The following is a 23,824-nucleotide window of genomic DNA, read 5'->3' on the forward strand; positions in this document are numbered from 1 at the left end:
AGATTATTTTCTCTCAAAACTATCTACAAGTCATGAAACTCAGTGGTCTGTACCGGTAACAGCAAAGCATGGTTCCATTTTTTAGGAAACTACTTCAAATCTAACATCTAGAAGGTCTATGGTTAAAATATGATTGAAACTTAGAGAATGGCCTGTTATAATAGCTAAATCCCCTACTTGAAGGTAGTTTACTATTAGCAAAAAGCGCTTCCTTCAGGTATTGAAAACCCATTTGTAGTACACCTCAATTAGAGCCAGTAGGGGTCAGTATTACAAAACCTTTAACAAATTCTCAGGAAAACTAGATGAAACTGAACACTGCCCCTGAAAACAAACCTGAATGGAAGTTTGAGCAGTAAATACAGAGCCACAGACACCCTAGAGCTAGGTGTGGGGAGGCGCACAATGCATTTAGGGCACCCTAGGAGATGTGGTCATCTAACCTCTCTTCATCCTATGGTCAAGGCTGTTCAGGCGCCGGTCTTTAAAACTGCATGTTTTAAATACATTAGAAGTAGAGTTTAGCCGGGCGGTGGTGGCGCACGCCTTTAATCCCAGCACTCGGGAGGCAGAGGCAGGTGGATCTCTGTGAGTTCGAGGCCAGCCTGGACTACCGAGTGAGTTCCAGGAAAGGCGCAAAGCTACACAGAGAAACCCTGTTTCGAAAAACCAAAAAAAAAAAGAAAGAAAGAGAAGAGAAGAGAAGAGAAGAGAAGAGAAAAGAAAAGAAAAGAAAAAAGAAAAGAAAAGAAAAGTAGAGTTTAATCAGAAGTCAAAGAATTCTTGTAGTTAAAAAGTAAAAGCAGCAAACAAATCTCTTCAACTGCCTGCCTGGAACCGTCTGCCGGGATGCAGCTCTCTTGTGTGATAAAGGTGATACAAAGTCCAAACCAGTGGCTGAGCAGGAGGCTGGGCGGGGTGCGGGAAAGGGGGGGAGCTAACGAAGGAACATCCAAACACAAAGCACCCCTTCCTCCCTCTCCCTCCCCCTGCTCTCCAGTCACTCAGGCACTGTGCTGTGGATGCCCCAGGGCCTCCTGCCTCCTAGGTGAGTGGGCTACCATAGGCGGCAGCGCTTCTCCAGTCACGTGACTCCTAACACTTGTGAGACACAAGACATGACCGTCAGAAGGAGGGTGTTTGGGGGGAGGGGAGTCATCAAAAAGAGGACAGGAGGGGTGGGGGAGAGGGTGAGTGACAACAAAGTATAAATGACACACGCAGGAAAATGCATGCAAAGCCCTTACATGCCGGCGAAAGGCACTTGCTGCACAAGCCTGAGGACATGAAGTCAGTCCCCAGAGCTCAGAACCCTCCGTGGAAGAAGCACGGACTCCAGAAGCTGTCCTCTGACTTTATACAACCACATGCATGCCTGCACTAGCATACCCTCTCCTCGCCCTACCCTGACCCCACACGCACACACCAATGAATTTAAAAATATTTTTTTTCACCCACTACTTTGTATGTAAACTTAAAAGCAATAACAAAAACTAAAAACAATACAGTAAAAACTACTCCATCTCCGCACTGGTGAAACGGCTCTACAGGTTAGGGTACTTGCAGCCTGATGAGCTGAGCTTGGTCCCCAGAACCCACATGGTGGAAGAGAAACTCCTGCAAGCTGTTCCCTTCATACAAATGCATCACATTTACATACACATACAATAAATAAATAAAGTGATACATTTCCAATCGTTTCTACATTTCTATACCCTTATACAGAAACTTGACCCAAACAGGGTTGCCCTTGTTTCATGAAGCACACTGGTCTTTTCTCTACCTCTTTTTGGATGATCGATGCACTAAGCAATTTGACAGCCATCTCTCCAGCTCCTCCAGAAAATTGATTTTTTTGTCTTAAATCTTCATTTATGTCTATTATCTTCTGATGGTCAATTTTCAAATACATAAGCAAAGAAAAAGGTACCCCATAGGATTACTGTAAGGATACAGAACTTTATAAACTAGCACTTTGAAATTATAAAATTTCAGTGGTTAAGAGCAAGTAATGCTCTTCCAGGAAAGAGGACTGTGATTCCCAGCTCTGCCATCACATAGCTCACCAGAGCCTGTCACCCCAGGTCAGAGGGCTGTGCTGGATAGTCTCATGTCAACTTGACACAAACTAGAGTCATCAGAGAGGAGAGAACCCCAAGTGAGAAATGCCTCCATAAGATCGGGCTATAGGCAAGCCTGTAGGGCATTTTCTTAATTAGTGATTGATGGAGGAGGCCCAGCCCATGATAGGTGGAGCCATCCCTGGGCTGGTGGTCCTGGGTTCTGTAAGAAAGCGGGCTGAGCCAGCCAGTAAGCAGCACTCCTCCATGGCCATTGCATTAGTTCCTGCCTCTAAGTTTCTGCTCTGTTCGAGTTCCTGTCCTGGCTTCCTTCCATGATAGACAGAAGTATAAGCCAAATAAACCCTTTCCTCCCCAACTTGCTTTTTGGTCATGGTGTTTCACTGCATCAACAGAAACCCTAACAAAGACAGGGATCCAATTCCTTTGGCCTCTGTGGGTACCTGCACTTGTGTACATACCCACACACAGATGTGTACACCTACATAATTAAATATAATAAAAATAAATGCTTGAAAAGAAATGATAAGGGTTACTACCTAAGTGACTGGCAGTTCTGTTATTGTCATATTCTTACATAGTCTTGCAAAACACTATCTCCAGTCCCAAAGCCTGCACATTAGAATCTAGTATGACTTTCTGTTCCTGGTTTATATATTCAAGATGAAAGGAGACGAGCATAGTTTTGCAGACATACATGGAAAGATCTGATTTGTGTTTGCAGTGTCAGCAGATTAGCAAAGTCCTAGACTGTACCAACATCAGAATGATAAGCAAGGTGAGATTTGTAAGCCCTTTCTAATAGGCTAGACAGAAGTCTGGATTCTGCCCAACCATGAAGAACATAGAAAGGATCAAAAAGAAAATGCAACTGAAATTGTTGATGTGATATAGTCAGGCAAGCAGTGCTACTCAAGATCCCAGTGAGACAACGTAAGTAGGTAGTTAAGAGAAATTGTGAAAGAAATCCGACTTTAACAATTAAATGGGACTGGGAAGACACTAGCCAGGCCTGGCAGGGAACTCCTGAAGTCCCAGCACATGGGAGGTGGAGGCAGAAGGATTAAGAGTCACTCTTGATTATACAGCATTTGAGTTCATGGCCAAACTGGGCTACATGTGATTCTATCAAAGAAACAACAACAAAAGAAAACAAAACCACCACAGAGAACCTACTGGAAATGAGTTAAGACATGAGAATTGCACTGTACACAATCGTTTCCACATTCCAAACCTGTTATTTGATGTTCTTTTTTTTTCCCTTTCTTTTCCTTGGGGCGGGGAGTGAAGGGTGGGGTAGGGTCGACCCTGGAGATGGAACCTGAGGCTTGATGTGAGCTACACCTCGACCCTCAATGTTCCTAGACACTTAACTGCCTCAGCTGAACTCCAGACCTCCCTCATGACTTATCCCGTAACTCAGAGGCCAGGTTCCATTAGCTGCTTCTTTGAAACAGCAATCTTCCACAGCTACCTTAAGCCCTGTGAGTTGTAGGAGTTAAGAATAAGAATAAACAGAACACTCTCCTGGACTCTTGGTTTTGCTTTTTGAGACAGGGTCTCACATAGCCCATGTTGGCCTTGAACTCCTTATTCAGTCAAAGTTGATTTGGAAACCTCCTTGCCTTTACCTCCCCAGTGCTGGTAGTAGAGGTGTGTGCAATACCAGCGTTTGGCATCTTAATTCTTTAAGTGCCGTCCCTTGGGAATCTTCAGCTCTACTGTTAGTACCGCCACATCCACATCTGCTAGGTATGCATTGTAACTGTTACTGGTGAAGTTGTAAGTTCATCTTTCTCGGATCCCAACCTTTTCTACTTTTCTCCCTCAGACATATTCAGGTATTTTATTATTAATCCTTTAACTTTGTAAAATTTAAAGGATATGCTTTTGGAATGAAACCTTTGTACATGTTCTACTCTTAAAAGTGTGAGCAGAATTCTCTGGGTGTTCAAGGCCATTCTGGTTTACATAGCGAATTCCTGGGTAGTCAGGACTATAGAGAGAGGCTTTGTTTCAAAAAAGAAAGAAAAGATCATTCTAGCAGCAACATGAAGTTGTTCATTTAAACTGACAAGTCAACTCTGAAAGCTACACAGCTAAGACATAAGCTATCACATACCCAGTACAAAGATCTACGGATGAACTGAAGAGCAGACATTCTCTCCTTCACTGCCCTTCAACAAACACACAGGCTAGAAATACACATAGTCAATACAGGACAAAAGTGGTCATTTGTCATACCTCCACATCTGAAGCACTCCGGGGCTGGGCTTGGCACAGCATATTTAATAATTGCAAAATTAATTCTTCAACATACTGAAGAGCATCATCATTAGATTCGAGAGTAGGATGAACTTGCCCCTGAACCTATAAACAAAAAATGAAGTAATTAAAATGTGGGTTTGTACTAAAGAATGTGGACTAGCCTACAAATACAGATTGAATGTTGTCCAAACCCAGGGCTTCTCCACCTTAGTTCCCAGCCTCATGCACCAGGCATGCTATTAATATCTCTGGAGATCCAGTTACCTAACTGGAATGTCACTCTTGGTGCATACACCATGGTTGGCAATGAGATGCAGAAATGGGAGCAGGAGCAGAGCCTACTGTGGTGTCAAACGTTCCGTTTATGTGGGATGTCTACCCAGAACCAGTTAGAACTTTCTTTAACATTCTACTGGGGTGGAACTGACCTCTGATGGGTCTCTCTGTACCTTGTTTAATTCTACCTTCCTTATTCAATGATAAGACCCAAGAGGATATGTCATCAGGTCCACTAATGAATATCCAGCATCTAGTACTATGCAGAGCACACACAGTCCAAACTGAATAGATATTTGTGAACACAAAGTCACCTTATATTAACATGTAGCCATGGAGGTAGCTCAGAGGATAAAAGTACAAGCCGGGTGACCAGTTTGATCCACACACAAATTACACATTTGTAATTACTGCATTTCTACAGCCAGATAGGAGTCTGAGACAGAACTGCCAGGAACCTGGCAGGCCAGCTAGCCTGGAGTACTCAGCACAGCAGGAGAAATAGAGAGACTATGTGGAAAGTAAGAATTTACTCCCCCAAATGATGTCCTCTGACCTCCATATGTTCTCTCTCTCTCTCTCTCTCTCTCTCTCTCTCTCTCTCTCTCTCTCTCTCTCTCTCTCTCCACACACACACACACACACACACACACGATCCAAATAAGCACTTGGACACTTGCGATTTAGTCTACTATACTGTGAGAAGATGGACAATCATTTAAAAATCCTTATTTTTCCATGACTTTTTTCAGAATTGCTTAAGGCTGTTGGTCTCTACAAAGCTTTCATTTTAATACCCAGCACAACAGTTCTCATTCCTGTATCACTCACTGTGAGTCAGAACTAATCCTCACCAAATAACTGGCAAGAAAAGTCATTCCTGATGATAGCTGTGCTTTAAGACATGTACCCCCAACCCCCCAAAAAAGACATGGACCACTGGCTGAAGGCATTCCGTATGGAGAGGATGACAGCCTCAGTGTGGGGGAAAACTGTTAGTAAAAGTATACCCTAGTTGGTTTGTTTTTGTTTGTTTGTTTTACTTTTTGGGAGGCCTACCACCCAGCTCCCAAATAAATACACCGAGACTTATTCTTACTTATGAATGCCGAGCATTAGCTTGGCTTGTTTCTAACCAGCTTTTCTAACTTAAATTATCACAGCTCTCTAACTATGTTTTGCCTCTGGGCTTTTTACCTCTCTTTATTCTCTATATCTTTCTTTCCTTCTTATTCCATGGCTGGCTGGGTGGCTGGGTGGCTGGCCCCTGGCGACCTCCTCTCCTTCTTTTCTCTCTCCTCCTCTTCTCTTTTATTTATTCTCTCTGCCTGGCAGCCCCGCCTATCCTCTCTCCTGCCTTGCTATTGGCTGTTCAGTTCTTTATTAGACCATCAGGTATTTAGACAGGCACAGTAACACAGCTTCACAGAGTTAGACAAATGCAACACATCTTTGCATTATTAACAAATATTCCACAGCATAGACAAATGTAACACATCTTCAACTAATATTCCACAACAGTATACTAATGATGATTTTCTACAAAATGTATATTTAAATCATCTTTCAAGATAAGTATTTGAAGGCAAATGGTATTCTAACAACTCAGAGCTACACAAGGGACACTTAGAACCAGAGTGGTTTTACAGGTGAGCAGACAGCCCTGGGGCTGACACTTTTGGTCTGCACACTTTCAACCATATTCAATATATTAACTGCCAACCTAATTACACTTTGTTTACAGTTTTTTGTGGGGTTTTTTTTGTTTTGTTTTGTTTTTTGTCTTAACTTTATTAGATGACTAAAATAATGGGGAGCTGGGGAATCAGGGTTTTCAATTAGTCCTTTCTACTCACCACCAACACATTCTGACTGCTGTGTGTGGGTATTCATCCCCTTTACATTTGGCTGTTCCCTTTCTAAAACTCCAGGAATGCATTTTACTTTTGTACACTGAATTGCATGCCTTGACGGCTCAAACTTCTCTTTCGGAGATCCTATGTCCTCTTGGCTAGTTGGCTAGCAGTGAATCCTAACATCACTTGGAGCAATGCTTCAAGTGGCTATCAGCCAAGTTCCTTTCTGAAGGTTCTTCATAAGGGGGCCCAGTCTCACAGTGTGTGTCTTGGAAACATGAAACCACATTTGGATGCCTAGTGCCCATTTAAAAATCAAAACTGCCAAGCACGGTATGTACCAGTAATACCTGTACTGAGGAGACAGTACAGATAATAGGATCACATATCTAGTCAATTAGTAGCTACAGGTTCAGGGAGACCCTGTCTTAAAAAACAAGGTGGATCCAGTTATCAAGGTGCACGCCTTTAATCTCAGCATGTGGGAGGCAGAAGCAGGCTGATCTCTTTGAGTTCAAGGCCAGCCTGGTATACACACAGAGACTTCCAGTCAGGGTGGCCTAGGGTGAAACCCCTGTCTTGGGGGGGGGAGGCAGAAAAGCAACTGAGGAAAGCATCCTCTGCATGTATGCACACACATGCCTCAGCAGCAGCAGCATACAAACATTAGTGACACAGTCTAGTCTAGGTTCTTGAGCTTCTCTTAATTTTCTGTGTCCTTGTGTGCTGTGTCTTCTGTCGCCTCTTAAATCTGTCTGTTGCCCCATGCTATTCTCCCAAGTAATAGCATAGTGACATTTTCAACGGTCACCTGGATAACTTCAAGACTCTCCCAATCTCTCCTGATTTTAAAACCCACGTCTCAACTTACCTGTGCAATAGTTCCATTACTCAACCAACATGTCAAATTAACACTAAAAACTTTACAACACTAAACAACAAAAACTAAAGAGAAGATATATGGTATTTCAAAGAGTGTGTGTGTGAGAGAATGAGTGAGAGAGAGAGAGAGAGAGAGACAGACAGACAGACAGACAGTCAATATATATGGCTCTAGATGCACTAAAATGTTATTCTGAAAAAAAAACGTATCTAAAATTATGGATTACATATTCGTTCAAGGTCTCAGCACCAAACATACTATGGCTGGAAATTTACAAAAACATCAACAATTTATGGCTGGAGAGGTGACTCAGTTGTTAAGAGCACGGACTGCTTTTCCAGAGACCCAGGTTCAATTCTCAGCACTGAAGGCAGGGCTCACAACCACCTGTGACTCCAGTTCCAGGGAATCTGATGCCCCACTCTGGCCTCCTCAGACAATGCAAGCATTTGGTGCATACATAAATAAGCAGACAAAGCATACATACATATAAAATAAAAATATATAAATCTAAAAAAAGTGAAAAAAAGAAAATGCACCATCTTTTAGAACTAAAGGAGGTCTTAAAGGTCATTTAAATCAGTTCCTCCATCTATTAGATGAGACAAAGAAGACTGCAACAATACCACAGCTAACAGTAATAAATACTATCACATACTGAACCTGTGCCTCCTGGTGTCTAATGCAGCTTTCAAAATATTCCACTGTCTAACCTGGAGATATGGGGTACCGTATCCCAGAAAACCCACAAAGACAGAGTGAGAAGCATGGATATAGTTATTATAGGCACTATAAATAAAACTTGGCTGGAAGCCTGTTGTGATTTGAAAGAAAATGGCCCCCACAGGGAGTAGCACTATTAGGTGTGGCCTTGTTGGAGGAAGTGTGTCACTGTGGGGCTGGGCTTTGAGGTTTCCTGTGCACAAACTATGCTCAGTGACACAGTTCACTTCCTGTTGCCTGTGGATCCAGATGTAGAACTCTCAGCTCCCTCTCCAGCACCATGTCTGCTTGCATGCCATCATATCCTGCAATGATGACAATGGACTGAACCTCTAAAACAGTAAACCAGCCCCATTTAAATGTTCTCCGTTATAAGAGTTGCCGTGGTCATGGTGTCTCTTCATAGCAACAGAAACCCTAAGACAGAGGTTGGTACCAGGCACTGGGGTACTGCTGTGATAGGCCTGACCATGCTTTTGCTTGAAGGAATATGGACCATGGGATTGTGGATTAGAAAATGGTTGAACGCTTTAGGTGCTGCTTAATGGAACATCCTAGTAGGAGCATGGAAGACAGGGACACTCAATGTGATTTGATGCACTGCGGGGGCCTGACTCAAGAGGTTTCAGAGAAGAATTTTAATATGTTGCCTAGAGATCATTCTTGTGACATTTTGGTGAAGATTGTGGCTGCTTTTTGCCCTTGTCCAAAAAGTCTGCCTGCAACTAAATTGAAGAGTTTTGGATTAATTCCACTGGCAGAGGAAATCTCAAAACAGCCTAGTATAGACTCTGTTATGTGGTTACCAGTGTTAACTTTAGTGAAGATTTATAATGAAAAGGAGCAAGCTGAGCAAGAAACACAAAATGTAAAATTGGAAGAGAAAAGGAGCACCAGAGAATGGAGCTAAAAGTCCTGTGTGTAAGGAGATAAACAGATTAAGAAATGGAATAAAAGGACTGGAGACCTCAGGGCAAGATCCCACCCAGCTAAGTTTCCAAGTTATGAAAAGGAATTAAAGAAAAGCTTAGAGCTGGATGTGGTGGTACACGCCTTTAATCCCAGTACTCCAGAGGCAGAGGCTGGTGGATCTCTGAGTTTGAGGCCAGCCTGGTCTTCAGATCCGGTTTCAGGATAGTCAAGTATAAGCAATGAAAGAAACCAGCAAAAACAGAAAGCTGGTGAAGATGTAACTGAACAAAGGTACATGTTCCAGTCCCAGCAAGCAGCAGAACTTGGCAGCTTTGGCCACGTGGTTCTGGCTTTAGAGCCAAGGAGCAACTAAGGAAAGCCACGGAGACCAGGCACATGTCAGGGCTGTCCCTGAATGGAGGCCCAGAGAGGCCACTGTATGAAGCTGTGAAATTGAAGCTTGAATTGCCTTGGAGACCCCAAGATGTTGGAGATGCCAGAGCTGTGGGATACCTGCTGAGGACAGCTGCTAACAGGCAGTGGTACCAGCTCAAGAGAAAGAAGTGTGTTGCAGTCAACAAAGCTGAAAAGAGTTGGAAATCTGAAGAGAGTTTTCACATCAGATATGGAGATGCAGAGTTTGGAGTTTGCCTAGCTGGTTTTGGGGCTTTGGCCCAGTATTTCCTCACTATGCTGGCCAAAGATAACCTTATATTTCTGATCTTCCCGCTCCCACCACCTGAGTAGTGGGTTACAGGTATGTGTGTGGTGCTGGGGATGAAACCCACAGCTTCAGGCATGCTAGCCAGGCACTCACACCAATTGAGCTACATCTCCAGTATCACACATACACTGTTAAGGGCTGGCTATACAGGAGTGAGCCAAACACAGGAATTGCTTCCATTATTGACTTTATATTCTGCTGTGTACCAACCCTTACTCCAGGTACTACAGTTTGATAATTGAGCTCTAACAATGAGTTGTAATTGTATGTTCTTCTATCAATCTAACTGGATAATGATGCTCCAATCAGGCAAGGCCTTGTTCATCTATTTATAAATTTATTTTCTCCTTTTTTTTTTCTCCAAGCCTCTGGCATTCAGGAACTACTTGAAGCCTCTGTTTTGCAGAGGTGAAGGCATAAAGTGCTTGTGTAGCAGTAGGGCCAGGGGCGTGGCTGATTCCCGGAGCATGCCTTCAAGCAGCAACTACTCCATACACAAGATCAGTCTAAACTACCACAGACATCTGTTGTTCAGAATCATATTCGTTATACACAGCCACACCAGTGAAACACAAAGACTAAAAACAGTACCTGGATAACTGTAATTCTTATACATTCAAATACTGGTTAAATATGGTATTTTATGTAAACTTTTTCAAAATTCAAGTCTGATAATTTTATTTACTGATGGTTATTAAAAGCTGAATAAAACCTATTAAGTAAATAAGTCAAACAGAGAATTACTTTACTTATAGAAAATGGAGTACAACACCAAGTGTATTTCTAAGTTTCTGGACACTAATCTTTATCATCTACTCTTTCAAATTAGGTTTGCAAAATTCATTTCTACAAGAGACCAATATTGTTTTATTTCCTCAAAACAAAACAAAATAAACATTTCAAGTCCTCTAACTAAAAACTCAGTTAAAAGTCAAGCAAAGTCCCAACTGCTAGGTTTACACTAACTGATCTTTACTCAACCAAGAAAAATGTGGTTAAGATACAGAAAAGTAGCATTATATTTCACCTAATACAGAGAAAAGAAAAAAATGCTGCCTTCAAGACAGTATTAAGATCTAAAGTACTGAATCACATTCAAAACTGGGACCCAAAAGATCCAAACTGTGCAGGACTATACAAAATAGGTTATCCTGACAAATCTTACAACAGCTCCCTAAAGCCATTCAAGGCTGATACTGTGTGTGTGTGTGTGTGTGTGTGTGTGTGTGTGTGTGTGTGTGTGTGTATGTCTTACACACAATGGTAAAACAAATTTTAAAATTATTTAAATTAGATGTGGGTTTTCCTTTAAGTGTAGTTTTGAAAAATATTGCATTTTACACTTGTATTTACTGACACATAAACTTGATATATTTCTTTAAATGTATAATTTAAAGAAATTAAATACATTAATTTAAGTTTCTTAAATGAAAAAACTTCACTAGAGACTCAAGAGATGGCTCAGTGGTTAAGAGTGCATACTGCTCTTCAAGAGGATCCAAGTTCAGTTCCGAGCACCTATGTTGGGTGGCTCACAACCACCTGTAATTCCAGTTCTAAGAACCCCAAACCTTTGGCCTCTATGGACACCACTCATGTGTACATATTCATACACAAACACATAATTAAAAGTAATAAAAATACATCTTTCTAAGAAACATTTTTTAATGCGTATCAGTGTTTTGCCTATGTGCACCACATTATGTACCTAGTGCCTGTGGTAGCCAGAAGTGGGCAATAGATCCCCTGGAACTGGAGTTACAGACCACTGTGAGCTGCCATGAGTGTGCTAGCAACACAAACCAGGTCTTCTGCAAGAGCAGCGAAAGATCTTAACTGCTGAGCCATCTCTCAGCCTTAGTAATAGACCGCCCCCTTTTTAAAGAAAATACTAAAGAATCAATGATAGACATGAATAGGAATTTTAATTGGCGTGACAGCCATTCCTTTGGTAAGATACAATCACCATATTCAACCAAAGATGCCACCTCTTGAATTTTAAACTTCTCAGAAGGACTGATTGGCTTCTATCCTGATGGTTCAGTTGACCTGTATGTAGTAAACCCTAGCACATTATATGACGACTGTATTTGCTATTCTAACCAGTTCTGTGTGACTTTCTGTCTGACATTAAGGATACTCGGGAACCCTCGGTGAAGGCCAGAGGCCCGGTGTTGAGTTCTGATGACTCTTTAACAGCTCTTTCTGGCCAATCTCTCTCTGAAGAGTTGAAAAGGCTTTAGATTGTATTCTATCACGTCTCAAGCCCAGAGCTTCTACTTCCTTTTTTTTTATTATTTTTAATTATTGTGTGTGTGTGTGTGTGTGTGTGCGCGCGCGCGCGCGCGCGCGCGTGCACACACACACACACACACACACACACACCTTTGTGGTACCATGCATGCACGTGAGTGTACAAGTGCACGCACATGAAGAAGCCAGATCAGGACACTGGTGTCTCACATCACAGCCTTTAGACAAGACCTCTTCTTGAACCAGAAGCTCACCATTTTGGCTAGGATGGCTGTCTATGACTCTAGAGATCCACCTGTCCCAGCTCCCCAGTGCAGGTTCCAGGTACCCACAGTCATGCCTGGGTTTGCTTTTTGTTTTAATGTGTGTTCTGGGGATTTGAACCCAAGTCCTAATGGTTGCAGAGCAAGTACTCTTACCTAGTGAACCGTCTTCTCAGTCTTAAGTATAGTGAGAGAATCTCAAATGAGGCTGGTATTTTCAAAACCCTTACCATAAAAGCAAATAATAAAGATTTGATTATTCAAACCTCAGTGTTATGGTTGCTAAGTCATAGTTGATGCTTCAGGTATTTACTGCTCCTCACTCTGGGGTTAGTTTAAAAGGCAAAGCAAGAAGGGGCAGGGAGATGGTTCAGCAAGCGGAAGGGCTTACTTCACAAACCCATGCGTGAGCTTTAGTTACTGACTGGGGGTGTAATGATAAACTAAGGACATGTCATCACTGTCTTACTAGAGCAATAACACAGGAAGCCTAGGTACTGCTGCTACAGAGCCCTGGAGTACAAGATGTCCCAGAAGACAGAGATCCCAGCCTTCTGGAACTAAAAGACCATCACAGCACTGGAAACCACCATGAAGATGCTGCAGCCCAATCAGACACCAGCCAAGAACCTCATCATCTTCTTGTGAGACAGAACAGGTATCCACAGTGACAGTCACCCAGATCCCAAAGGGACAAGTGGAAGGCCATCTAAGACCTGACACATCCCTCAGTCTGGACTTAATTCCTCATGAGGCTTTGTCTAAGGCATACCACATAGACAGACAGGTCCACAAAGACCAGGCACAGCCATAGCCTTCCTCAGGAGTCAAAGCCAATGTCAAGGTCACTGAATTTGTGTGTGTGTGTGTGTGTGTGTGTGTGTGTGTGTGTGTGTACACACAAATGCAACATGACATAGGGCAATGAGCACACCAATGTGTGCTAATGTCTAATGTAGCACACCAAAAAAATCAAGCAGTCTGTTGAAGCAATGAGCCACCACCCTGGTGCTGGAAATGGTACTGTATGTATTCCAAGAGCCAAGAATATGAAATTAGACACATTACCCAAGGCTTCTATAACTAGTAGGGTCCCAGTGAGAGATCCTGTCTCAAAACATGAGGACAACTCCTGAGGAATGAAACCAAGGAGACCTCTGGCCTCTACACACACACACACACACACACACACACACACACACACACACACAATTTGCACATACACATATACACACACAATAGGATTCATGTACAGCAAATATTTTTCAGAGTACATACACAGACGTAACTCTTTAAATCAAAACTGTATAGTTTAAGACACTATAAAGCTAAAGACATGTAACTGTGACAGAAAGTGTGCAACAGAGTATAGCAATAGAACATCTGAATATCATAAAAAGCTTTCTCGTTGCTAAAAGATGGAATAATTTTAAGACCAAATCAAGGGCTGGAGAGATGGCTCAGTAGTTAAGATCACTTGCTGCTGAGGACCCAAGTTCAATTCTCAGCATCACATTGGGTGGCTCACAACCACTTACTAACTCCAGGTTAGTCAACCCCCTCTTCTGGCCTCTGTGGGAACCCACAGATATGTGGTATACGTAAGTAAAAATAAAATTAATCTTAAAAAACAAACAAACAAACAAACAAAAAACCTTTAAGCTGGGCATAGTAGTGTACGCCTTTAATCCCAGCATAAGGGAGGCAGAGGCAGGGGGATCTCTGTGAGTTCGAGGCCAGCCCGGTCTATAGAGTGAGTTCCAGGACAGCCAGAACAAAACCAAAACAAACAAAAAACCTTTAAAACCAAATAAACTGTAACTATTCAAAATACAATAGCTTTATACAAGGCTGAGAAGGTAAATGACACCTAAAAACAAAACAATCTTGATACTGGACTTTCAAGTTTCCAAGATTGCTATTGTTCGTTTAAAAAACAAAACAAAACAAAACTCACTGGATTACACTGAAAATGACTGTCATAGAATTCTTCACTCTGAAAAAAATTAAATATACATACAATGTTTTCTATCTGATCTATATATCATAATAACCAAATATCCCTAATTAAGGAGGAATTCTTCCTTATGAGAGGATTCATAATAAATGTAGAAAGCTAGAAATTGCAACCTGGAACAAATAAGTTTACTAATATTCATTAGTACATGAGACCATGACATGAAGAGCTGATCTTTATAAAGGACAGATGAGCCTCTGAATCCTTTGATCCTTTTTGACGAGTATCACGTAAATTAGGACCAGACTTACTGCAATACGAAGGACGGTGTGGCACCACCTGAGGAACAGACTTACCTGTGCTTACCTGTGGTAAGCAAAACATCTAGGAATCTATAGAGAACGCCTAAGAGGTGACTGGGGGGGGGGGGGGGGTTCAGTGGCTAGCGACTGCTGTGCAAGCAGAAGACTGGAGCTTGGACCCTCAACACCCAGGAAGTAGTGGGCAGGCATACATACAGTAGCCAGCTGTAACCTGAGCATGCACAGGGCAGGCGGCCATTGTGGGACAAGCTGGCCCTAGACAACAGCTTCAGAGACCTGCCTCAAGAAGTCAAATGAAGCCTGACCGAGGAAGACACCTGACGAGTTCACCCCCACCAATGTAAACATACGTCACACAGTAACACAAAGTACGAAGGCTTCTTCACAACTGGAGGCAGAAAAGAAAGTATTTAACCACACGGAAAAGGGCTGGAGGCCCAGAGGCATCCTTGCCAGTGGAACAGAGCTGGAGGATTGGGAGAGGAAGGATCCTGTTTCAGCTTCCCCGAGGAAGGACCTAGACTGTAGATGCTAGAAGCATTCATTCCCTGTAGGCAGCAATGATACTGTACAGCTCACTAGAGTTTTGGGCTGGACTGAGGTTTTTCTTGTTAACTATGGGAATCAGAGATCGCGTGAGGGCAGAGGAGGAGGGTAGCTCTAAGATTCTGGTTTCACTTTAGGTATCATTGAATAAATCAAAGCATCCAAGAAAGAATGGAAAGATTTTATATGAAATTACTCATCCTGCCCCCTCACCCCAGCCACATGTGGCAGGCAGGAGAGCTGATTCTGCCCCTCACCAGCTGCAGCACTCTGGGAAGGGCTCTGCACCCCGCCTGGGCAGCACAGTAGAGCTGGCCCTGGGGGTGTAGGTGTGGGTGAGCCAGCCTGAGGGTGTGAGAGCTAGAGAACCGGCCTGCCCCGGTTGAGACTGGGGTGAGGGAAGGTGCCGGGGAGCTCACCCTGGTGGTGAGAATGGGGAGAGCCAGCAGACTGACCAACCCAGCAAACCAGCCAGGCCCAGAACCAAAGCTGTGAATTGGCTCATCCCATCATCCACCCCATCCTTCATCTGCTGGAGCACAGCTGCTGGTCCAAAGCTGCAGGATCTCCATGACACAGACAACAGGACGTTCAGAGAGGGCTGGTGCTGACAGCATAGCAGAAACCGGAGACTTCGAACCAGACCAATGACTCTCTGCAATAGCACTTGCAAGTAAGAATGTATGGACCAAAGGGTTTACTATGTGACGCACTGTGTCATACTACAGCTTCCATGATGAGGGTCTTGTCTTTTTTTTTTTCTTTTTAAATTTTATTTTTGTTTCATCTTAGGGGGGAGGTTGCAAGGGCAGAGGGTGGATGTGAAGGGCTGGGAGATGAGTGGGCTCAAGATGCATGATGTGAAATCCACAAAGATCAATAAAAAGTTAAAAAAGAAAAAAAAGAAATTACTCATCTTGATTCTGAAAACAAAGAGCACCAACAACACTGAGCAAATCTGAATATACAAAACATACAAGTCAGTGAATAATATTAAGAACCAACCATGAAAGACACTGTGCACAAGAAAACTCTTAGCCAAGTAATTAAAGTACAATCTGCTTTAAAAGAGACCAGAATGGGGAGCCAATAAATAAAACAAAAATTTTTTAAATAATAAAATAAAATAGAGAAAAATTGTTTTAAGGCTGGGAGTGGTCACTCATGCCTGTAATCTCGGCACTCAGGAAGCGAAGGCAAGAAAGGCCTGCTCCAAGTTCAAGCCCAGCCTGGGCTATGTAATGATGTTCGGGCCAGCTTGGGCTCTGAGTAAAACCATCTTAAAAACCACATGCAGGGGCAGGAGAAATGAGTTAGCAATTGCTAAAACAGCAAAAGCACTGGCTGCTCTTGCAGCGGACCCAGGCTCAATTCCCAGCACCCACATGGCAGCTCACAACCAATGGAACTCTAGTTCCAGGGGATCTGACACCCTCTTCTGACCTCAGTGAACACCATGCACATGGTATACAGACATACATGCAGGCAAGGCACCCACATACATAACATACAGAAAAAATAATAATTTTTAAATGTTATTTCAGTTGAGAATGGTGATTCGTGTTTGTAATCCCAACACTCAGGAAGCTAAGGCAGGAGGATTGCCAAGAGTTCCAGGTCAGCCTGAATTATATGAGACCTTGTCTCAAAAATAAATGACGTTTTAATCTGTGTTTGGCATACAGACATTAATTTTATTATTCTTTAAACCAAACTCATAAGTTATATATTCACTGTTTGTATGACCAACTTCAAACCTTTAAGAAATTAAGAGAGGGGCCAAAGAGATGATCTGCAGTTAGGAGCACTTGCTGCCCCTGCAGAGGACCCAGGTTCAGTTCCCAAAAGCCTTAACTCCAGTTCCAGAGGATCTGGTGCCATCTTCTGGCCTATGCAGGAAAAATGCATAAAATAAAATAAGTCCTTTTCTAAAAATTAAGAAAGTACCAGCAAGATGTGGTAGCACATGTGTATTATCCAAATATCTGGGAGCTGTAGGCTGAAGTGTCAGGTGTTAAGGGTCAACCTGGGCTACATTCTGTCTTAAAAAACAAAAACAAGGCTGGGCGGTGGTGGTGCACACCTCTAATCCCAGCACTTGGGAGGCAGAGCCAGGCAGATCTCTGTGAGTTCGAGGCCAGAGGTATACACAGCGAGATCCAGGACAGGCACCAAAGCTACACAGAGAAACCCTGTCCAGAAAAAAAAAAAAAAAAAATGAGGCCTGTGGGATGCAACTCTTACAAAGGAAAACATTTAACTGGGGCTGGCTTACAGTTCAGAGGTTTAGTCCATTCTCATGGCAGGAAGCATGGCAGTGTGCAGGCAGACATGGTGCTGGAGAGGAAGCTGAGAGTTTTACATCTGGATCCACAGGCAGCAGGAAGAGAGAGAGACACACTGGCCAGGCTGGAGCTCCTGAGACCCGAAGCCCCCTAGTGACACACCTCCTCCACAAGGCCACGCCTCCTAACAGTGCCGCTCCCTGTGGGCCTGCTGGGCCATCTGTACCGCAGGTGCAGTCCTCCAGCTGTCTATCCAGTGAGACCCTGTCTTTAAAATACGAATATAACAGGGAGTGGGGAGTCTGCGGCTGGAGTGGAGTGAAATCAACAGTCATCACCATCCTTTACCTCCATGGGACTTTATCAGCACTGGACTAACTTTCCAGTGCCAGCAAAGGCTCAACAGTAAGCAGAAGGTCGTAAACGACAATGAGACTGCCCTCACTCCTTGAAGGGCAGAGTTTGGAGGCGTAGGTAGGTAGATCTCGGAGTTCAAGACCAGCCTGTCTACATAGTGAGCCCCTGTCTCAGACAAGCAAACAGTAAGGGAGAGAGAGCGGAGGATGGCCCTGAACTCCTGATCCCTCCACAGTGCTGGGCTGCAGTCTCCTGGCACTATGCCCAGTGTAACATGCGGTCATTACATGAGGTTAATATGTAGGTATTCGCCCTATTTTATAGAGTAGGAAGGATGTCTACCATCCAGTCACATTGCTATCAAATTAAAGAAGTGGGTTTTAAGTCCTGTCTTAAAGTTCTCATGTATGTAAGAATGGCCTGCATATAGTCCTTTATTAGCTGTACAATGGGGAAAGTCGGGTCCACCTTGCAAGACTGAGAACATGCCTCCTGTTCTTCTAAGAGTTAACAAGCTTTGTCTGTGGGGTGTGCTGTCACCAGGGGCCATACTTATCAGAGTGGCCTGCACTGCCACCTGAGGGCCATGTCTGAGTCTGTGGTCCTACTGTGGCCATGGTCTGTATTAATATCCACGGCCCATGTGGATGTCTGTGGTCAGTGCTGCAGCCTGAGGCCATACTGGTGTCCGCAGGTTATTCTGCATCCATCGGGGCCATATTGATGTGAGTGTCCTGCACTGCCACCTGAGGCCATGGTGATGTCCATGGACTGGGCTGCCTCCGAGGGCTTTGTCTGGGTCTGTGGTCCTACAGCAGCCAGGGGCTGTGTTTGTGGTCTGTGCCGTCACCAGAAACGGTGCAGAGGTCCATGATCCATGCTCCTGCTGACTATGAAGAGCAAGGAGACGACTTTTGCTATTATATTGATGACTGTAGATGCACAGTTCAGAGGGAGGGGCATGGAAGCCTTCTTGACAATGACAACCCCCACCCAACCTCCCTCCCCCTAAAAAAAGTAACAGCATAGACAGGAAGCCATAGAAGAGAAGTCTTATAAAGTGTGATGGGATGCTGATGTGCAGTCTCCACAGTAAGTAATGGCTTCTGGCCGGAGTGCGGGAGGGAAGGGCACTCAGTTCTACTTAAGGGGCGGGGCACTGAGTTTGACCATGCTCCAGTGAGTATACGGGCAACACAAACTGGACTTTTTTTTTTGGAAGGGGAGGTCACAAGGGTGGAGGGCAGACAAGGAAGGGCTGGGAAGTGAGTGTGATTGAGGTGCATGATGTGAAATTCCCAGATAATCAATAAAAATGTAATGTTGGTTTTTTCTAGTTCCATCCATTTGCCCACAAACCTCATGATGTCATTGTTTTTCTCTGCTGAGTAGTACTCCATTGTGTATATGTACCACATTTTCTTTATCCATTCTTCAGTTGAAGGGCATCTAGGTTGTTTCCAGGATCTGGCTATTACAAATAATGCTGCTATGAACATAGTTGAGCATGTGCCCTTGTGGTATTGAGCTAGAAAAAAATCATCCTGAATGAGGTAACCCAGAGTCAGAAAGACAAACATGGTATGTACTCACTCATAAGTGGATACGAGATATAAAGCAAAGAACAATCAGACTACAACTCACAACTCCAGGGAGGCTACCTAGTAAAGAGGACCCTAAGAAAGACACAGGGATTGTCCAACAACAGAGAAATAGATGATGAGATCAGCATGAGCAAACTGGGGGTGGGGGTGGGGGAGTAATGGAGGGCAAGGGTCAGGGGAAAGAGAGCTTAGGGGAGCGGGAGGTCCCAGCTGGATCAGGAGCAGTGTGGGAGAATGGAGAAGGAGATACCATGATGAATGAAGACCCCAGGGGAATAGGAAGAAGCAGAGTGCTAGAGAGGTCCCCAGAAATCCACGAAGATACCTCCACTGTAGACTACTGGCAATGGTCGTGAGAATGTCTGAGCTGACCTGCTCTGGTGATTGGATGGCTGAACACCCTGACTGTCATGATAAAACTCTCATCCAATGTCTGATGGAAGCAGATGCAGAGATCCATGGCCGAGCCCCAGGTGGAGCTCTGGGAGTCCAATCAGCGAGAGAGAGGAGGGATTGTATGAGTGAGAGATGTTGGGACCATGGCTGGAGGAAGCACAGGGACAAATAGCCAAACTAGTGGAAATGCATGAACTGGGGACCAATGGCTGAGGAGCCCCCATGGAACTGGACCTGGCCCTCTGGATAAGTGAGACAGTTGATTAGCTTGAACTGTTTGGGAGGCCCCCAGACAGTGGAGCCAGGACCTGTCCTTGGTGCATGGGCTGACTTTTTGGAGCCTGGGGCCTATGCTGGGACACTTTGCTCAGCCTTGGTGTAAGGAGGAGGGGACTGGACCCGCCTTGGCTGAGTCTGCCAGGCTGGGCTGACTCCCCAGGGCAGACCTTGCCTTGGAGGAAGTGGGAGTAGGAGGTGGATTGGAGGGTGGGGGAGGCTGGGGGGGGAGGGAGGACAGGGAATCCATGGCTGATATATGAAATTAAGTTAATTATAAAATAAAAATACTATAAGAAATGTAATGTTGGAAAAAAGTTAATAAACCTTCAGTTAAATTATGATTTTTTTTAATTTACTTGTTTTTATTTCATGTGCACTGGTGTTATGCCTGTGTGTGTGTCTCTATGAGAGTCTCAGATTCTCTGGAACTGGAGTTACAGATGGTTGTGAGCTGTCATGTGGTTGCTGGAAATTGAACCTGGGTCCTCTGGAAGAGCAGCCAGTGCTCTTAACTGCTGAGCCATCTCTCCAGCCCAAATTATATTCTTTTTAAAATGCATTATTTTACAATTAAGATTTAATTTTGATTTATTATTATTGTGTATGCATTCTGGGTGGTAGGGGTGTGCTACAACTTGTATGTCTAGAACACCTTAGTGGAGTCATTTCTGCCCTTCTGCCTCTTGTGTGGGTTCTGGGCATTGAATTCAGGCCAGGCTTGCATATCTGTCCAGTACCTTCCCATTGCACCATTTTGCCTGTGATATGTGTATATATATCCCTCCCACATGTGCACACAAATAACATGTAATCCTTTTTTTGACTGATGTGACTCTAAAAAGTAATGGTATAGCTGGGTGTGGTAATACCCACATATAATAATAGTACTCTCAAACACACCCCAACCCACATCTCACACACACACACACACACACACACACACACACACACACACACACTAATAAATACAATTTAAAAGATACAGCTATAAACCCACTCCTTGTATTTAGACATAAGAAAAATGCAAATATTTTTATACAGCCTAGTAATAACCAAAACAGAATGTGCTACCTATCAATAAGAAGTATTAACTATTTAAAAACCTAGAAGGGGACTACAGATATAGTAATCTTTCCCTGGCATGCACACGGCCCTGGGTTTTATTGTCTGCTCCACACATCAAATAAACAAACAGATAAATAGATAAATAAATTCGTGCTTGGAAAGAATTATGATAGGCTAATTGAAATACCAACTGAAACAATGATTCTATCTATCGAGGTACTATGTAAGACAGTGAGTGCTTCTTAGCAAAAAGACTAATCAGCATTATAATAAACAGAACTTGCTTACGCATCAACATTTAAGACTAATGAAGTAATTCCAAAGAGTTTGGTAATGTTTTTAAAAACTCAAATACTGTTCTTAATTTCAACATCAAGCAATGAGAAACCAAGACAAACTTCAAAATAAGAAAAAGACCTCACACAAAGGCATGAACAGTAGTTTAGTATGGTTTTTCTCTTCTCGTTTCATTGAAGTGAAATCAAACCATGCTTTTAGTCAGAATTTAATTAGCCAGTTGTTTGGGAGCAATCAGTTAAAACTTTGGAAGAAAATCTGTCCTTTCATTCTGATTGGATTCTACTACCATATAATTACATTTAAATCCTGAAATGACCAAGATGTGCTAGACACAATGGGGGAGCCTGTTTTCTTTAGGTATAGATACTATTTGTGCTATCACACACACACACACACACACACACACACACACACACACGCACATCTACACGGAATAAAGGTTTTATATCTTTATAAAATCTTTCTGATGATAACAGGAAATTCCAAATTTTTGAAATATAAGCAAATATTTTAGTCAGCACTATTTTAGTGTGGAATTTGATTCAACAGTTTCAGAATTATTATTATTTTTGTTGTTTTTTTGAGACAGGGTTTCTCTGTGTAGCTTTGGAGCCTGTACTGGAATTCACTTGGTAGCCCAGGCTGGCCTCGAACTCACAGAGATCCGCCTGCCTCTGCCTCCAGAGTGCTGGGATTAAAGGCGTGCGCCACCGCCACCCGGCAGAACTACTTTTTATATTCAGTTATTTCTTACCTAGTGCGTTGTGCGTATATGCGTAGCCAGCCATAACATACCTGGGTGTGTGCACATCCAGGTCAGAGGGCAACTGGTAGGAGTTGGTGAACTAACTCAGATCACCGGGCTTGCTTCTCTGAGCACACACTTTTATTCCCAGTGCTCAGCCGTGTCCACACAGTAAGACCATCTCAACATCAACAGAACTCCCTCCTCTGACCTCCTTACGAACGCTGCAGAGCAGGCACACCGACACACACACCAATACACAGACACACACCGACACACTTTCATGCCTAAGTGGACACCCGTCTGTGCGCATGCACAGATGCAAGCATACATGCACGAAGTGAACAGATGCAAACATACACGCACGCATGCGCACGCATGCGCACACATGCAAGCACGCATGCGCGCATGAATGCAAGTACATTCAGAAGAACGTAAGCACGCATGAACGTAAGCACGCATGAATGTAAGCACGCACGAACGTAAGCACGCACGTACACGCATACACATAAACGCAAGCACACACGTGCATGCACGTACACGCACGACATAAACACGCATGTAAGTGTATGCACGCACACATGTACATATGCAAGCACGCAAGCATGTGCGTGGGTGTGAAATAAAGCAGAAAAGGAACTATGTATACTTGGCTGATCTTGAGTTTGCTATGTAGACCAGGCTGGCCTCTAACACATACAGATCTGTCTGCCTCTGCCTCCAGAGTGCTGAGATTAAAATTATGTGCCAAAACTCAAGTCCAAGTGGATCAAAGATCTCAAACATAAATCCAGTTACTCTGAACTTGATAGAAGAGAAAGTAGGAAGTACTCTTGAACGCACTGGCACAGGAGACCACTTCCTAAATATAACACCAGTAGCACAGACATGCTACTTAGGGTGTGTAGCTGTGGGAGAAAGCCTTTGTTGGGGGTATAAACTGTGAACTGTACTTTGAAGGACATCATTACAATCATCAGGTACAACTTACCTGCTGCTACTGAGGAGAGTCTAACAAGAAGGCATTCTGTTTTTGGCAATTTGGCTACCCCAAAAGTGTAAGTTTCTTCTTCCATAGTTCCATGCTGGTTCTCATCCCCAGAGGGCTGAGGGTTCTTTACTTTTTTATGATCCATCTATCTACCTCTCTCCATCCATCTACCCCACCCACCCACCCATCCCACCCTGGTCTGTGCCTAAAAAAGTCAAAGGACAACCTGTAGGGTTGGGTCTGTTCTGCCAACATGCAGGTCCAGGGATCTAACTCAGACCATCAGGCTTGGTGGCAAGCACCTTACCTTAGGAGCCATCTCGATGGTTTCTTTTTTTTTTTTTTTTAATTTAATTTAATTTTATTTTACAATACAATTCAGTTCTACATATCAGCCACGGATTCCCTTGTTCTCTCCCCTCGATGGTTTCTTATTTCCTTCCAAATGTACTTTCCTTTTATTTCCTTCTGCCTTCATCACCATCACCATTTAGACCCTGAAATCATAAACCTAGGAATCTTCTATGATGCCTCTTACTGTCCTGTCCATCAATCACCAATATGCTTCTAAATCTCTAAAAATTTGTTCCACTTTCTCTGTCCCCACAGCTATTGCTGTAGTCAAGGCCACCATCATCCCTTCTACAAACGACGACAAAAATCTCCTACACGGATTTACTGCCAACAGGTTAGTTCTCAATTAATTGATTAATTATGCTCCAGGGAAGTACACAGTG

General features: G+C 43.4%; 1 protein-coding gene across 2 annotated transcripts in view; it reads right to left on the reverse strand.

Moving 5' to 3' along the window:
* The window catches only part of Sos1 (SOS Ras/Rac guanine nucleotide exchange factor 1), a 91,511-nt gene that overhangs the window by 60,508 nt on the left and 7,179 nt on the right, over positions 1-23,824 (reverse strand). For both annotated transcript variants that reach the window (XM_076558727.1, XM_076558728.1), the window contains exon 2: positions 4,326-4,451. In XM_076558727.1, the coding sequence (XP_076414842.1) occupies positions 4,326-4,451 (126 nt within the window). The remainder of the gene's footprint in view (positions 1-4,325; positions 4,452-23,824) is intronic.

This window comes from Peromyscus maniculatus, chromosome 22 (genome assembly GCF_049852395.1).
Source record: "Peromyscus maniculatus bairdii isolate BWxNUB_F1_BW_parent chromosome 22, HU_Pman_BW_mat_3.1, whole genome shotgun sequence".
NCBI classification, from domain to species: domain Eukaryota; kingdom Metazoa; phylum Chordata; class Mammalia; order Rodentia; family Cricetidae; genus Peromyscus; species Peromyscus maniculatus.